The sequence below is a fragment of the Panulirus ornatus genome, chromosome 57, assembly GCF_036320965.1.
Source record: "Panulirus ornatus isolate Po-2019 chromosome 57, ASM3632096v1, whole genome shotgun sequence".
In the NCBI taxonomy this organism is placed as follows: Eukaryota; Metazoa; Arthropoda; class Malacostraca; order Decapoda; family Palinuridae; genus Panulirus; species Panulirus ornatus.
In genome coordinates, this window is record NC_092280.1 from 30171719 (window position 1) to 30186551 (window position 14833).

A 14833-nucleotide genomic window follows, 5' to 3' on the forward strand; every position below is an offset into this window, starting at 1 on the left:
CTATTAAGGAAGGACAGTCCTTATGGTAACAGGTCTGTAACAGTGGGACGTTCAAGGCAATAATGAAGACTGTTGGCACTGGGTGTGTTGCAGTTTACATGAGTATTGAGGCACATCTCCCTCAGCCACCTGCCACATACGACTGTGTCCTAACATTAGACGGGCAGACATCACGTTTTGCTTGCCAACCATAAAGTTGTAATGCTGTATGGTCACACTCTGAGCCCGCTCAGCATTCCTATGATGGAGAGTAAGGAAGTGAGCGGCAAGACGTATCATCTTCATGTAGTAGAGGGATCCGGGTGAGGCATCAGCTGCAGGCGAAGCCAGTCCACGGCCAGTCTTTGCGAGGAGGTCGCCTGTGTCGTTCGCTCGTTCGCTGATATTCCCACATGAGCCCACGGGATCCACAAAAAGTGCACAAGTGAATTTTCGAAAGTGGCTAGTTGACGTAATATCTAAGTTTTGGGATTCAGGCCCGGAGGAGGAGAGGGCACGGAGGGCAGACTGTGAGTCGCAGATAATTAAACCATTGTTTCTTCTTTGTAATAAAAGAGTAACTGGAGGGATGGCTAAGAATGGAAAGGAGGGGAAAACAACTGATGTGGATAGAAACAATGGGTCAGAAAAGAAAATGAAAAGGAGGGTAGAGAAAGGGAAGGCGAGGTGCCGGGCTGTGAATGTAAGGGGTGGAAAAGGATAGGGAAGGTACAGAAGAGAAAGGAAAGGAAGGGAGTGTGGAAGGGATGATCCAGTCTCCTGTCCAACAATCCCAGAGAAATAATTACATACGGCATCAGAAGGCGGGTACAAGGGTCGTTAGACCCCGACCAGGCTGGTCACTGGCTGTGTGTCACGTAGACATTACAGAATCGCCATTCGCGTCACAACAGTTAATCATTCATTCAAACGAGGATATGTTAACTGGTACTACTGTCTGTAACATGAAGTAAAATTCCCCTCGAGGAGCAAGGAATGAATGACTTAACACCCCCACGCGTATCCAACCCGATCGACTTCACTGCAGCAATACTGACGCGGACTCGCTGCTGGCTAATTACAATACAACCAGGCTTACAAAATATCACAGCGAAAGTGCACAATGATTGAAAAAAAAAAAAAACGCTTGGAGGAACAACAGAAATAACTTTCCAAAATCGATAAATGTTAAGGTACGCTTCCTTAGTCACGGTCACACAAAATAGTCCAAATGAAGCTTTCTTTTTCATCTGTAAGATCTTATCACACCACTATATGGAAGCCTACTTACTCAGCACAAGAACCAATGTGATGTTTCTGGTATATTCCCTACTGCTGCTGGTGTCCGCATGGCGGATAGTAAAAACTAATCTGGTGCATAACAAGCACATTTACACAGCTGAAGTTCCATACCTAAACGTATTCTTGCCATGTTATACCCCAAACAAAGGTTAGAAGGGATTAAAGAGGCAGGGGGAAATACGGGGTTAGATGAATAAAAGATCTGTTCTAACTTGACCACACCCCCTAATACTGGGTCTTCCCGCCTGGATTCCCACCACACCAAACACACCACACGTGTCCTACAATTTGAAAAGAGTTGTGCAGGAGCTCACACAATACATATCTATTCCAGTATTTTTCTTTTTCCATGTATGATAAAAATGAAAAGAGCTTTTCAAGTCGTCGCGAAGGGATGGAAAGACCGGTCTGAGCACGACAACTTGGTCGGCATATAAATATAATAATGTTGAAAATTTTGAGTAACAAGCCAGAAACTGCAGAATCCCAGACACTACCATATTCTTTTTTTTATCTTCAATACAGTTTAAGAAAAAATATCTAGCTACAACAAGACGCATTTCCTTCCAAAACTATCAAGTTCTTGCGGCGTTGGCTAACCTGTACATCATGTGTCATCAGTACGTTACAAAATCTCTGCTCTAATGGTAATGGGAGAATGTAGTATCTGGGGTTGAACTTACTATCCTCCTCCTTTCCCCATTTTCCTAATTTTCTTCGCCTCGCCGCACTCAAAAATCATCCAACACACTCCTTATAAACTCTTCATCTCACTCAACCCGTCCTACCACTCCTACATTCAGACAGAGATATTAGTAGTCTCATGTTCAGCAGGCCTCATGGATACGTCGACTCCTAGATTAAATCACAACGAACCACGTCAGCTGAGCCAATATGCACATCTACCTCACCCACCCCATCTTGTTTTTTTCTTGATTTCCATACTTTCAGAACCCCTTCACCGAACTCCTACTGAATTCTTCAACTTCCAGAAAACCGTCCCTCTTTGTAAACAATCAGGAAAATCTCTCATGCTTTAATCCTAGTCCCCTACACCTGACAATATCGGCATCTCCCTAATCTTTTCACTGTTTTTAGCTTGTTTTGACAGGGAATAGTGTTAATAACAAAACGCCCCGTCACCAAAATCTTATATAAAATTACCATACATTTTCACTCCCTGCCACTAACCTTACTCACTGCTTCAGTTCTCCATGAAGACTGAATGCAGTGTGTTGCATTAATTGCACAATGTGTAATAGATCTATCAGTCTATCAGCTTTATCACCATTCAGTCTACATGGGTTGGATCAAGCGTATAGCTTCTTCCCTCGGGCACATATCCTAATATCCAATGTGCTAGGTGATTTCCATAGCACTATATGCGTTTCTTAAACATTCACAACACAGAAAATTGATTCGTCACAGGATTAATGCGTCTTCACACAAAAAAGTTTTCATTCCAAACGATCATATGACAATCCTTTGTTGTAAACTGGAATACTTTTTGATTAACCAGTTCGATGTCTAGCGTTGGCTACAACAAGCATTTCCCTTAAGTTCGTTCATTCATTACGTGACTTTTAACAAGATTAACATGTTATCACTGCTCTTACCTGGTACCCTGATGTTCGTGCATCTTGCTATCCTACCCTACAGATGCACTTTTTTGATGAGTTTTCCTGCAATTTGCATGTTTACATTTCTCGTTGTTATTGTTGTGAAGCGTGACGCGGCTGCGCATGCGCACAAAAATCGTTCAAAATACTGAGGATTCGACTCGGGGCGAGTTGTTCTCTCTACATACGAGGTGTAAGACATGCTACTAGTTAAACTTTCGGCCTCAACAATTCCTTGATAAATCTTTCTCATAATGTACTTCACGCTCGGATGTAGTGTGAAAAAGCAACCACTGTCAACCTTTACGTAGTTGACGTTAAGATAGCATTCTTTTTCTTTCTTTCAAACTATTCGCCATTTCCCGCATTAGCGAGGTAGCGTTAAGAACAGAGGACTGGGCCTTTGAGGGAATACCCTCACCTGGCCCAATTCTCTGTTCCTTAGTGTGAAAAAGCAACCACTGTCAACCTTTACGTAGATGACGTTAAGATAGCATTCATGTTTATCTTATTTGGGTATGACCTTTTAGTGAAATCTAATTTTGGCCAAAATGTAACATTTCCTGAACATAAGACTTAGGTTAGACTTATCAGAAGTTGAATAAAAGTAATTTTTTTTCCAATTTTATTTTACATTCCCAGACAATACAATACCATTCTGGGACCTTTTCCCCTATGGCCGTCAAAAAAGGACAAGATTATTTTAAAGCTCACACTGAAATAAATAAAACCTAACAAATTAAATCATACACTAATAAAGAAACAATAAACCTATCAACCAGGTTACTAACTCAAAAATGAAATATAATCTGCTGAGAGACAAGTCCATGAAATATTGATAAATTCATCTTTTTCTGTGTGATGATTAAAATGGTAATCTTTAACAATGTTAGCTAAATAAGTAGTCATTAATAGTAACTAATCTATATGAAAATAATAATAAAAGATGAGATAATTACATGACAAATTAATGGCTTCATTATAGTTTGGGTTACCTAGACAATTGCAAGTGCAACCAGGCAAGCCGAATGTAATACATTCGGTCTCATTATAACTAATATCACAGATAAAGAGACAAGATTGGAACAGATTCAATTGTGTCGAAACTTACGAGAAAATATAACAAATCATCATTTAATTCATTTTTGGGGTGACTCACAGGATACGAAATTTGTAAAACGCTAAAAATCTTATGTCTCATATTCTTCGTAGGTAGACAGCAGAATTTACTAGCTAATATTTCTGTTAAAACACACAATAAAAGTTATGCTAGTGAAATGAAGACTGAAATAGCAGTAAACAGACGCCCATGACGAACTGAAATACATAACTAGTTACAGCTCTAACAACTGGAGACGATGCTGTAATGATTAAAGTCTGTCCAATAGATATTACTTTACTTATTACAGCAGAGAGGAACATGTTATACATTGTGAGATATTACTAACATTATATCCGAAACACTAGTTTGTGCCCTTATTATGTAGATTGACCATTTATTTAATGGCGTCCGTAAACTACTAATCCATCAACAAATTATGGGATTTCTAACTTAACAGTCCGCGATGAAAACTGTTTTCAAAACTTTTTTAAATAAGTTGATAAAGGGCACCACGGAGTAACTTAAGTTGGTGGAAGAAAAGTATATCAGTATTAATCCTAACACTTGGTAGAAGTGACAGACCAGCGGGGAACGCTTTATAGCCCTCCCCAGTATTACATATTTACTGTCATATAAGATTATCTAGTATATTTCAACAGCTCCCCCTTAAGTACTTCTACTGAGCACGTTCAATTATATGCTGTTCTGGCACTTCCACAGGTTACGTGTGGTTCCCTTGAATTATGATTTTAATATTTTTTTGCTTCTGAATTATATTCCTAGCCGCAACACTAAGTCACGTACAACTAGTATAAGTTAGGATGTACACACTTGGTAACGAAATTAAGCCTCAGTAACACAGCGTTTGTAATACTCCTCCGCAACACAAGACAATAAGCGACCACCGACCACCGGGCAAGAGAGTTGGTTAGGAGACGAGTTCAGTAGTTTACCGTGGTTACCCCACGATCAGATACCACCAAATCAAATCATCCATGTCCTCACCAAATCACGGCTTTAGTCACCGGGTCACAAAATTATAAAACTTCAGAAAGCGGCAGTTGCTTTATATGAGGCTACTAAGCCATGATGTTTTGCAGTATTGATACATTATGAAATGGAGATTAACATATTACACAGAAAGAGTGAAGTGCCTATGTTACTGAAAGTTCCTACATTTATGATGTTTGACATGCCCCCTCTAAGAAAAACCTAATATCCATCTGATTTAGTAATGTAATTCTTATCAACTGATTTCATACCTTACTGCTGGATCACACCTAACTGGAGACAATAAGCACAGCACATTAATTCCACAGCACAAAGGAGCTCGTGTGCCCTCGCCAGTTATCCACTGTGTTCCTGCTTTGTTATAAATACATTTGTTTCAGAAGAACACTGCCAAACAATCTGGCTCATACGTCATGCTTAATAAGTCTGGCCGCTCCCTGAAACGTTTGTCTCTGAAGACAAGCGCTGCTCTGACTCCACCGACTGTACTACTGCTGTTGGTCGTCTCCTGCCAGTGAGGATGTTGTGGTGGCCTTTAGCGGCGTGTCAGTTTGCTGACCTCGTCACCCTGGTACTATGTTTGTGGTTTACGTTATGTGCGGAAGATTCGCAAAACTTGTCAAAAGTCTCTACATTTGCACACATCATGCCCACTGCTCAGAGCGTTACTACCGCCCGATTAACGGCTAGGCTACAGCTTCTCGCAAATGAGTTTTTAATCACTCCGGGATAACATTTCACACTAATTGCGCGCTTGTTATAGGGAACTAGAGAAACTCTATCTGTCGAGGGACTTTCCCACAAACCTTTCATTCAAAGAACACACACACACACGTTAACACACACACACGTAATCTATCCTAGAAGTAGGAACGTCAATGTAGGGAGCGACATAAGCTCCCGGCGTCACTCTACGAGGAACTACATCACCAGCCTAACGTCGCGAGACAACATACGACTCGCGCGGGTCCAGCTCTGTGTCGCAGATGTCGTACCACTTGTCGTACACGTAGTTCGGTCCTTCAATGCTGTTGCGTCGCTGCTTATCCTGCGGGTCAAACGACACCATCCTCCAGTAGAACTGCTCCTGCCGAGACATGCAAATAAGTAATACATCAACATATGTTGTCGACCAACACAGAGGATACACACCAACATATGTTGCTGACCAACACTCGTTCGACACCATTTGCTGTGGACTAATTCAGAGCACATTAGATGACTGATATAAATCGGTAAGGAAGCAGAGTTATAGAATATTTCTGAAAACCAAATACTGAAAATCAAAATATTCATTAATTCACCGAGTATGACAACACAACCATATACATGACAGCTCGACTTTTGAGCACGACGATACGACTCGGGAGCGATGGCCCTGACATTTGACCTGACCCCTAATGGGCACATTAAAGGCCACATCATCGTACCATACCCATGGGTCGTAAAGCAGTGTTAAAGGATCGTGCGGCTGTGCTCAAGGAGTGAACACCCTTGCCACTCTAGAGTACAAGTCACTCACCATCTTTCTCTTGTGCAGCATTCAGTACCTGATGACCCCAGCAGGAGTGACCAGTGGGGACCAGGTGCGGCTGCAATGCCAGACAAGGTACCCCCAGGCCTCCCTAATTTAAGTTAGTTGTATATTTCTTACAGTAAACATAGCATGTTAACATTAAAAAGTTCACCATAAAGACGATGGTGACTTGAGAAACTTGCGAGAATGTATTTCTTAACAACGAATACAAACAGCTGTCGTTGCAATATAAACGATCAACATGGAGAAGGAGACCTTAATGAAGAAGAGCGTCTGGTCGGTGTAGGAGTAGTAGACGGCATCCAGACGTCGGAGGAGGCGGGAGGAGTCGCTGGCGGGGAGGTACTCGTCACGCAGCTTGCGCGGGTAGCCAGGGAGACAGCAGCCGCTTGCCCCCTTACTCACGTCGTAGCCCCACACCTGCAATACACGTGCGCACCACGTGACTTGTCTGGTACATGTGATACTCTATCATATAACACTACGTTACCATAATCAAGAGAGATGGTGCTATAAATCTTCATAAACTTAACAAGTGATATGTAGTGGCAACATTCTCCATGAGCGTGACATATCAGCAATACGTAAATAGCTATTATATATCATGAAGACAATGCCAGCGCATGATTTAATCATTATACAGCTTAACTAACCTTCATGCCTTTGAAAAAGTAAAGGTTTTCGTCCCTCTTGTCGAAGTAGACGGTGTCAATTTTGTTGGGGATGGTCCGTCCCTGAGGTCGCTTGGAGGTGGGTGGTCCATGAAAGTCTTGGGCGATGCGGCGAGGGTAACCAGGTGCTACGCTCTCAGCCACGGGGTCGTACACGTAGTAATATGCATCTGTGACGTATGCAGGAAGTCAAACACGTAATAATGTGCAACTGTAACAGGTATACAGTCATACAGCTAGTGTTGCTCATGTCTCCGGAACATACACAATGTCTACTCGTGTAACCATGAAGTTCGACTTGCGGAAAAAGTTCTAGATATCACTCACACACACACACACACACACACACACACACACACACACACACATTACTTATGGGAGAGAAAAGTCACGGGCTACGTTGAAGTAAAGAACACTATCGTGAAACAACTCACTCCAAAGGAATCCAACTTTCCCTGTTACCGATTGTAACGGAGGCAAGAGGCTGCAGGAACCCCAAGAGAAGGGGTCCTATAATTATGTAATAATAATAATAATAATAATAATACACGCGCGCGCGCGCGTGTGTGTGTGTCAGAGCACTTCAAACTGATCAACAGCCGTAAATACAGTGAAAGCAAGACAGTTTCACTTAACAGAAACAGTACAGAGGTAAGTTACTACTAAACCAATCATACTTATGAATCCTAACCTATCGCCAAACTTGACCCACTTTCCCAACACAGTGATGTTATCTCTCCCTCTCCTACAAATATTACTCCTTTCTGCCTCCGAGAATTGGACGCAGGTTCCTCAGACATTAGTCATGCCCACAAAAACTAACGTTTTCCTTTGTGTTTACAACGAATCATACTTTGTAACGTACGATAAACCGTGGTACCCTGTCGTCTGGTAGCATCACACTTCAAGAACGAAAAGTATCTACACTTCAAGGAGGAAAAATATCAACATAATGTAGAGAAAAGTTTGGCTAATGGTGGGTTGAAGAGGTGATTACTACCTGCTGACGTCACAACTGTTGCTCTATACTGGGAAATTCCATTTATTTCATAAGATAATAAATCTCGTGTGACGTAGCCGCCATGGTTTTCTCCATCCAACTTATGACTGTGTACAGTCATCTTACATATGTCAAGGTATCGTACACGAAAACTATTTATTGTATACATGTTAAGTTACTGAGAACAACAGGTCTTGTGCACGACAATTCAGGTTATAAGCAACAATACAAGTCAGAATATATAATGATCATAGAAACATGGTCAAATTATCGTTTATAAAGTCATTATTGTTCATAACAAGTTGTCACCATAAGCATAGCGTTGTTATCGTACATAACTAGTAAATCATTGTTCACAAAATGAAGTTATCGTACGAAAAGGCTCAATAAATCATGCTTGGATCAATATATAACACACAAGGAGATTATCTATTGTAAAAAGGTCGTTATCGTACAAAAGATATCAATTTATCCAACAAAAATCAGTTCTCGTACGCAAGGCGTCAAGTCATAGTGTGAGTTACATAAATGACCGACGCATTGTTCACGTTAAAGTTGTCATATACTAGTGGTTAAGTTATCGTACACAAAAGTTTAGGATCCGCTTTGTACTAGCATAAATGGTGTGCTAGTACATTATTAAGATACTTATATATCTATATCCATGTGTGCGTGTATACGCCTAAAGTTCTGTATAATAGCACCTTTGCAAGTGAAAAGAAAAAACATCTCTGCCGACAATCTTGCTGCCTCACGTATGCAAAAACACAAGCAACGTTGACCGTCTCCTCCCTCGCCCACTAACACGGCGTTATATTCAACAGACAGACCCACCATAGCTGAAAAGAGCAACTTTAACGATGAAGTCCCCTTTTGAGAATAGATATCCTCATATTTGTTTATAAACAGGATGTATCCAAAATCACTCATCGTCTAACAACATACTAACAACATACTAAAATGCATTAAATACATGAAAATGCATTTTGTTTCTTACTTTGATTTTCAGTATCTAAGCATTATTCTGGCTAATCTAGAGAAGCAACTTCCCTCTGATAAAATAGTACGATAAAGGCTGATGTTTCGATGACGTTGATAACCCACGTTTACTTTCATGTCAAAAGTAAGACAAAGTAACGGTCAGAGTAACAAAAGTGCTCGAGAGAAAGGTATGAGACGCTCTCGAGACGTTCAACTTTTGAAATTTCTTCGCCTTTAGCGGTTCATCTTCAGTCCTGGTATCAGACAATTGTTGATGAAACTCCAAGTTTGTCCTGACCCTTGAATACCCTGAGGAGTAAGGCGAGATAGGGACGCGGCGGGACAGCACTAAGCAGCGAGGCCACAAAAACTCCTGTGTTCTGGCCGCTCGGGTAAGCGATCTCGACATTGGTTTTGCCTCGTCCGTCACTCCCAATTGTCGTGATTTCCTGCCAGAGCCTTGTTTTCCCTTGGCGATACATAGGCGAGCGACTTAACTGTCCATACAACGTTCAGTTAACACTAGTCAGGGAATATCCGTTTACGAATGTGACCCGTGAGTGATTAAAGCTCCCGCGAACAAAACCTGCCTCGAAGCTGTTTGGCCCGTCATGTCGGGATGAAATACTGCCGCCATAAGCGTGTTGCAGCGCCCGCTCGGACGCATGCGTCACCCACTTAGGGAGCAACACTACACTTTTATTACCCCTCAGCGTTAAATATGACCACGTTATCACTAGAATGAGTACAATATTTACTTTATAATGTCGACAAAGCAAGCGCGTGAGTAGACAGACTGAAAGTGTAACGTCAGTGTTTATACAGCAATGGTCTTTGGCTGTGATATAATCACGTCAACAAATCTCAAGAATTTCAACGATTATTTTCTTAATTTTTATTATTCATACATCAGTAGGAAATGAGTAAGTATTTGAGTTGCGGAGTCAGATGCGAATCTTGCCGTTGATGGATGAGCAGGCTTGTGAGTGTGGGAATCCGGCCTCAGAAGCCTCCTCCCCCGGGTACCACCCATGATACTACCACTACGATTCTGCTATCATTATTATTAACCCTGGTACTAGTGACACCATGGTTATCACTATCAGTGTCATACTACTAGTACTACCACTTATATAATCAATGACGTTACTACACAAACCAACCACTAGTTACCCTTATACTGTCGTTACCATCACGGGGTAAGATCTCTACTGACACGACCACAGGAACCACCACTCCCGGCAACACCACAATGACATTACCAACCACCACCATGGTGACACATACACACACACACACACACACACACACACGTCTGTCTTCAGCACTGTACATTAGCCTTCGACTAAGCCTTGGTAGGAGTGAGCGGGGACCCCTCATAAAAACCTCACCCTAGACTTATATTACAGATGTCACAAACCCCACCCATACCTCACTGCTACTCTACAGTATCAGTCTCAGGCTACATTCAGTTCAACAAAGTATTGAAGATTATTACAATTAGTATCATTATCACAACAATTATTACCATTATGTTTATTTAAACGTGATCGCTGAACTGATGAAATTTGCTACCTATCCACGACCAGGCCCGACAGACATTTCCATGGTTTCCCTTGGCTGCTTTCGTATACCCTAATTCAGTCCACTACCAGGACGTCGCCCCCTGTATACCACATAGTTCTAGTTCACTCTACCCCATGGACGCCTTTCAGTCTCCTACATGTTCAGGCCTCTAAGACTCCATCTCCAATTTGGTCTCCCACTTCTTGTGCCCTCCACTTTTGACCCATATATCCTCTTTTTTCAACTTTTCCACAATCATTCTCTCCATATGTCCAAACCATTTCATTAATCATTATCAATTAGTATCATAATCGTCATTATTATATTATTATTCTTATCATTATTATTATTATCATTATTATCATTATTATTATTATCATTATGTCACACCAGCAACATACTGTGCTAATTATGTAACCCTGAGCTAGAGAGGTGTGGGAGGCAAGCTGGTGGAGACAGCTGGTTGTGGGGTCCTATCCGGAGGGTAGGGCCAGAAGTGAGGAGTTGGAGGCTGAGACTGGTAGTATAGTATACTGAAGATGGCGTACCTTTGAAGAAGAGGTGAATGTCCTTCGTGCGTGTCCAGATGTGGGCGTAGCCGTCCACGTTATCAGGGAGGCCGCGCCACTCCTGGGTCACATACAGCGGGTCACCAAACCTCGTCCGGTTGTACCTGGGGGAGAGGGGGGGGGGGGCTTTAGCAAGGCGTGGTGCGTCACCGGTAAGGACAGGCGTGGTGCGTGTGTGTGTGTGTGTGTGTGTGCTAGGGCGTGCCTGCCAGTCCAGTGCAAAACATTTATCTTAAGTTCATGAAGACACTCCCACAAAAATAAAAAAAAAAGTTGTCATACATGACGCGCTACTGGGCTAAATATAGATTCACACACTGATTTTTCGTACCTTTATTGTTGGCCTGATGCTGACTGGCACTGTAATATTATACGTACAGAGATACCTTTATATCCAAGAGGAAAGTATGCAAATATTAAGTATCAAGTGTTGCAGTAATTTGTGGTTATGATATTATTGGTGGACACGGCCCATTCTATGACACATCCGTCATTTCAGTTTACCTAAGTTCGTGACTTGTGCTGAACCATAGGGAAGGTAAAGAGGTACATACCTGGTGCAGACACGGACAACTTACTTGTTCTCGTACATCCAGAATCTGTTTCTCCTGAAGAAGTAGGTGTTGTAGGTGAGGGAGCCGTCCGGACGCCAGCGGAGGAAGTCGAACACGGTGTTGAAGGTTCCGACACATGGACCGTAGATCCTCTGTACCAGCTTGCGGTCCTCCCAGCCCAGCTCAAAGCCCAGGTTGGGCAGGGCCTTCTCGTACACTGGGTACATGATGGAGTAGTTCCTGACCACGTGCGCTAGGCCCAGCACGTGTCCGATCTCGTGCACCGCCACCTGGTGCGTGGGGGGAGAGCCACGGGGTTAGTTAGTCTGCCTGCTGCACGGGAGAGCCACGGGGTTGGTAACTATCTACATGGGCCTAGGACACATGGTCAGAAGAGTGCGTGATATGCATAACTGACACTGTTACAAACGATGGCTGTGTAGAACAGTTCAAGTGTGTAGGTTCGTTCCGTTACGACGGGACTTTACAGTGTGTGGTTCCACTGGAGTGAGGGCATGTGACTTAGATTGCATGAAGGCATTAGAGTTTCTCCATACGCGAGAACTCATAAGTACAATGGAGTGCGTGTGTGATTACCTCAGAGCGTTCACGTACATCAAAGTGCGTGAATATATATGTGAAAGAATTAATCCTGTTAATACGTGGGAATGTGCAGTAATTGACCAGATCAACGTACGTCAGATATTTAGTTCGCGAGTATAGTAAAGTACGTGAACATACCATATCGCAAAACTATACCATATTTGTGTAATACTTGGAACACTGTGATTATTAGAGTGCGTAGGTACATGAGGGTAAATCATTTAGTGAATCAGAGTGCGTCCATCACTGAGGACAAAAGAGAGCGTCATCCTCGCAGACCATTAATAATGCAGAATCCAGTATCACCTTAAGGTGCAAGAGACGATCAAAGATTAATAATAATGTACGTGAGTCTATTAGTGTGAAAGTACGGTAACTTAGAATACTTGGATGCATTAGAGTTAGTGATATCCAGTCGAGTGCGTAGGAGTATTAGTAAAACTGAAGAGGATAGGAATATCTCCATCAAAGTGCGTGAAAGCATAAGAATACATGACTGTATGACTGCGTGAAAGCATTATAATGTATGGCTCTACTACAGAACGTGCAAGCATCAGAGTGAACAGCTACATCAGAGTCAGCGTGCAAGACCATAAGAGTGCGTGAGTCACCTTGAGCAGGTTGGTGCCGTGGTCGGAGTCCAGTGTGAAGTGTTCGTCGTCATCCATGTGGATCTGGGCGTCCTGGGCCGGCCTGAGTGTGTGGCCCAGTTCCCCGCCCAGGCCGTCGAACTCCGTCACGCACCCCAGGTGACTCCCTGTTGGGAAGGGAAGTAAGTGTGTGGGGCGGGGTAGGGACATCAAACACCCTAGGTGGCACCCTGCTGGATAGGGAGGTGAGTGTGAAGGTAGGGGACAGTGTGTGGGTCGAGGAAGGGGTGACTGTCTAATCTTCATATACCGAAAACTGTCAATAAGCATTTCCGGCATTATTGTCACATATAACGAAATCTACAATTAAGTCAACGCTGTACTAAAAAAAAAAAAAGTTATTCACGTTTGAACGACAAAGTCAACAACACTTGGAGTATGGCACAACCTGTCATTACTACTCTTCTTAACTAAGGTAGACATTATGGTCGTCTGCAACACACAACACATTTTTGTTATGTTGTCAGGGCAGGACACACCCTCCAGAAGGAACCTATATGCTGTGACGTACACACAACACAGACACTACTCGTAGTTAAAGATTAAAAAACGACATATGAATGTCACTCATTAACCGCTTGAGGAGAACGACTTAACTCCTCGAGTACGACTTACGTAACACCTTGATTATGAACACTTGGCCCCTCGAGGACGATCACTTGCTTCAAGTGTACGGTGACTGCAGTCATCGTAATGAAGAAATGTCATAGTGCCCTTGGTGTTCAGTCGTCGTAGTCAAGACTTAAAATCTGTACAGGTAACAAGTAAGAGGAAAACAAAGGTAGGATGAGTTTCCATGACCGTGGTGTAGCGGGGAAATACTGAAAGACACGATACTACAAGGTTATTTCTTTTTCAAAACTTGAGTATCCTATTACGTAAGATTTTTGAAAAAAAAAATCCATACGCCCACCCTAATTTCAGCTAATCCATCCCTAACAAGCTAGTACAACCTAGCCACATAACCTAATTCTAACTATGTAATCCAACCTCCAACCGCAGTACTACATACAACCTCCACTGTGGTAGGATAAGAATGACAAGCACTGTGTGGACGTGTGGCTGGGAGTCGGCCAAGTTGAGCTAGGCTAGGTAGGACTGGGACGTACATATCCGTGTGGGGGACATGTCCTTCAAGGACGAGAACATTTGCAGGAAAACTATGACGAATTCACAACAGGACAACCTACTCTGGTAAAAACGATTCTTTCTCGTTTAGAAGTATGATGTAGAGTTAATAATGGGAAGTTTTAGGTGTTTTTACGAAATAGTTTTGAGTTTCTGAGGCAATAATGGGACATTTGGGATACCCTTGAGTGTAGTGGTTAAGAGGTCAGAATCAAGGATGGATGTTACAGTCTCCTTAACATGTTACTTAAATCCAGTGCACGTGGTCATCTGGAGGCTGGTGCTGCAAGATCTCTTGCCACTCTAATGTAAAAACTAGGCTGCAAGCGACACCCGACGGATCATATTCCTTCCTGCCATAACACGGAGGACAGATGAAAAGGGTGATGTATGGAAATACTTAAGATATCTGCTTCTTGTGATGGCGGTATTCCTTACATACGATAGTTCACGATTTGTACGAGAGTTTAGCACCTTGGCGTACGAGAACCTGACTCCTTACATAAGATGAAATAGCTCTTTAGCTATGATGCTATCTTTAAGCACAGTTACTAAATCACT

At 42.5% G+C, this 14833-nt stretch overlaps 1 protein-coding gene across 7 annotated transcripts in view; it reads right to left on the reverse strand.

Annotated features, from left to right (window-relative positions):
- Nucleotides 1-3607: 3607 nt before the first annotated feature.
- LOC139766394 (uncharacterized) overlaps nucleotides 3608-14833 on the reverse strand; it is a 38752-nt gene continuing 27526 nt past the window's right edge. For 6 of the 7 annotated variants that reach the window (XM_071694973.1, XM_071694970.1, XM_071694974.1 and 3 more), the window contains exons 7-12: nucleotides 13106-13251; nucleotides 11916-12181; nucleotides 11317-11441; nucleotides 7204-7391; nucleotides 6806-6970; nucleotides 3608-6100 (exon numbers count right to left, since the gene is read on the reverse strand). In XM_071694973.1, the coding sequence (XP_071551074.1) occupies nucleotides 5948-6100; nucleotides 6806-6970; nucleotides 7204-7391; nucleotides 11317-11441; nucleotides 11916-12181; nucleotides 13106-13251 (1043 nt within the window). In that variant the 3' untranslated portion in view covers nucleotides 3608-5947. The remainder of the gene's footprint in view (nucleotides 6101-6805; nucleotides 6971-7203; nucleotides 7392-11316; nucleotides 11442-11915; nucleotides 12182-13105; nucleotides 13252-14833) is intronic. The other variant, XM_071694971.1, reaches the window with a different exon arrangement.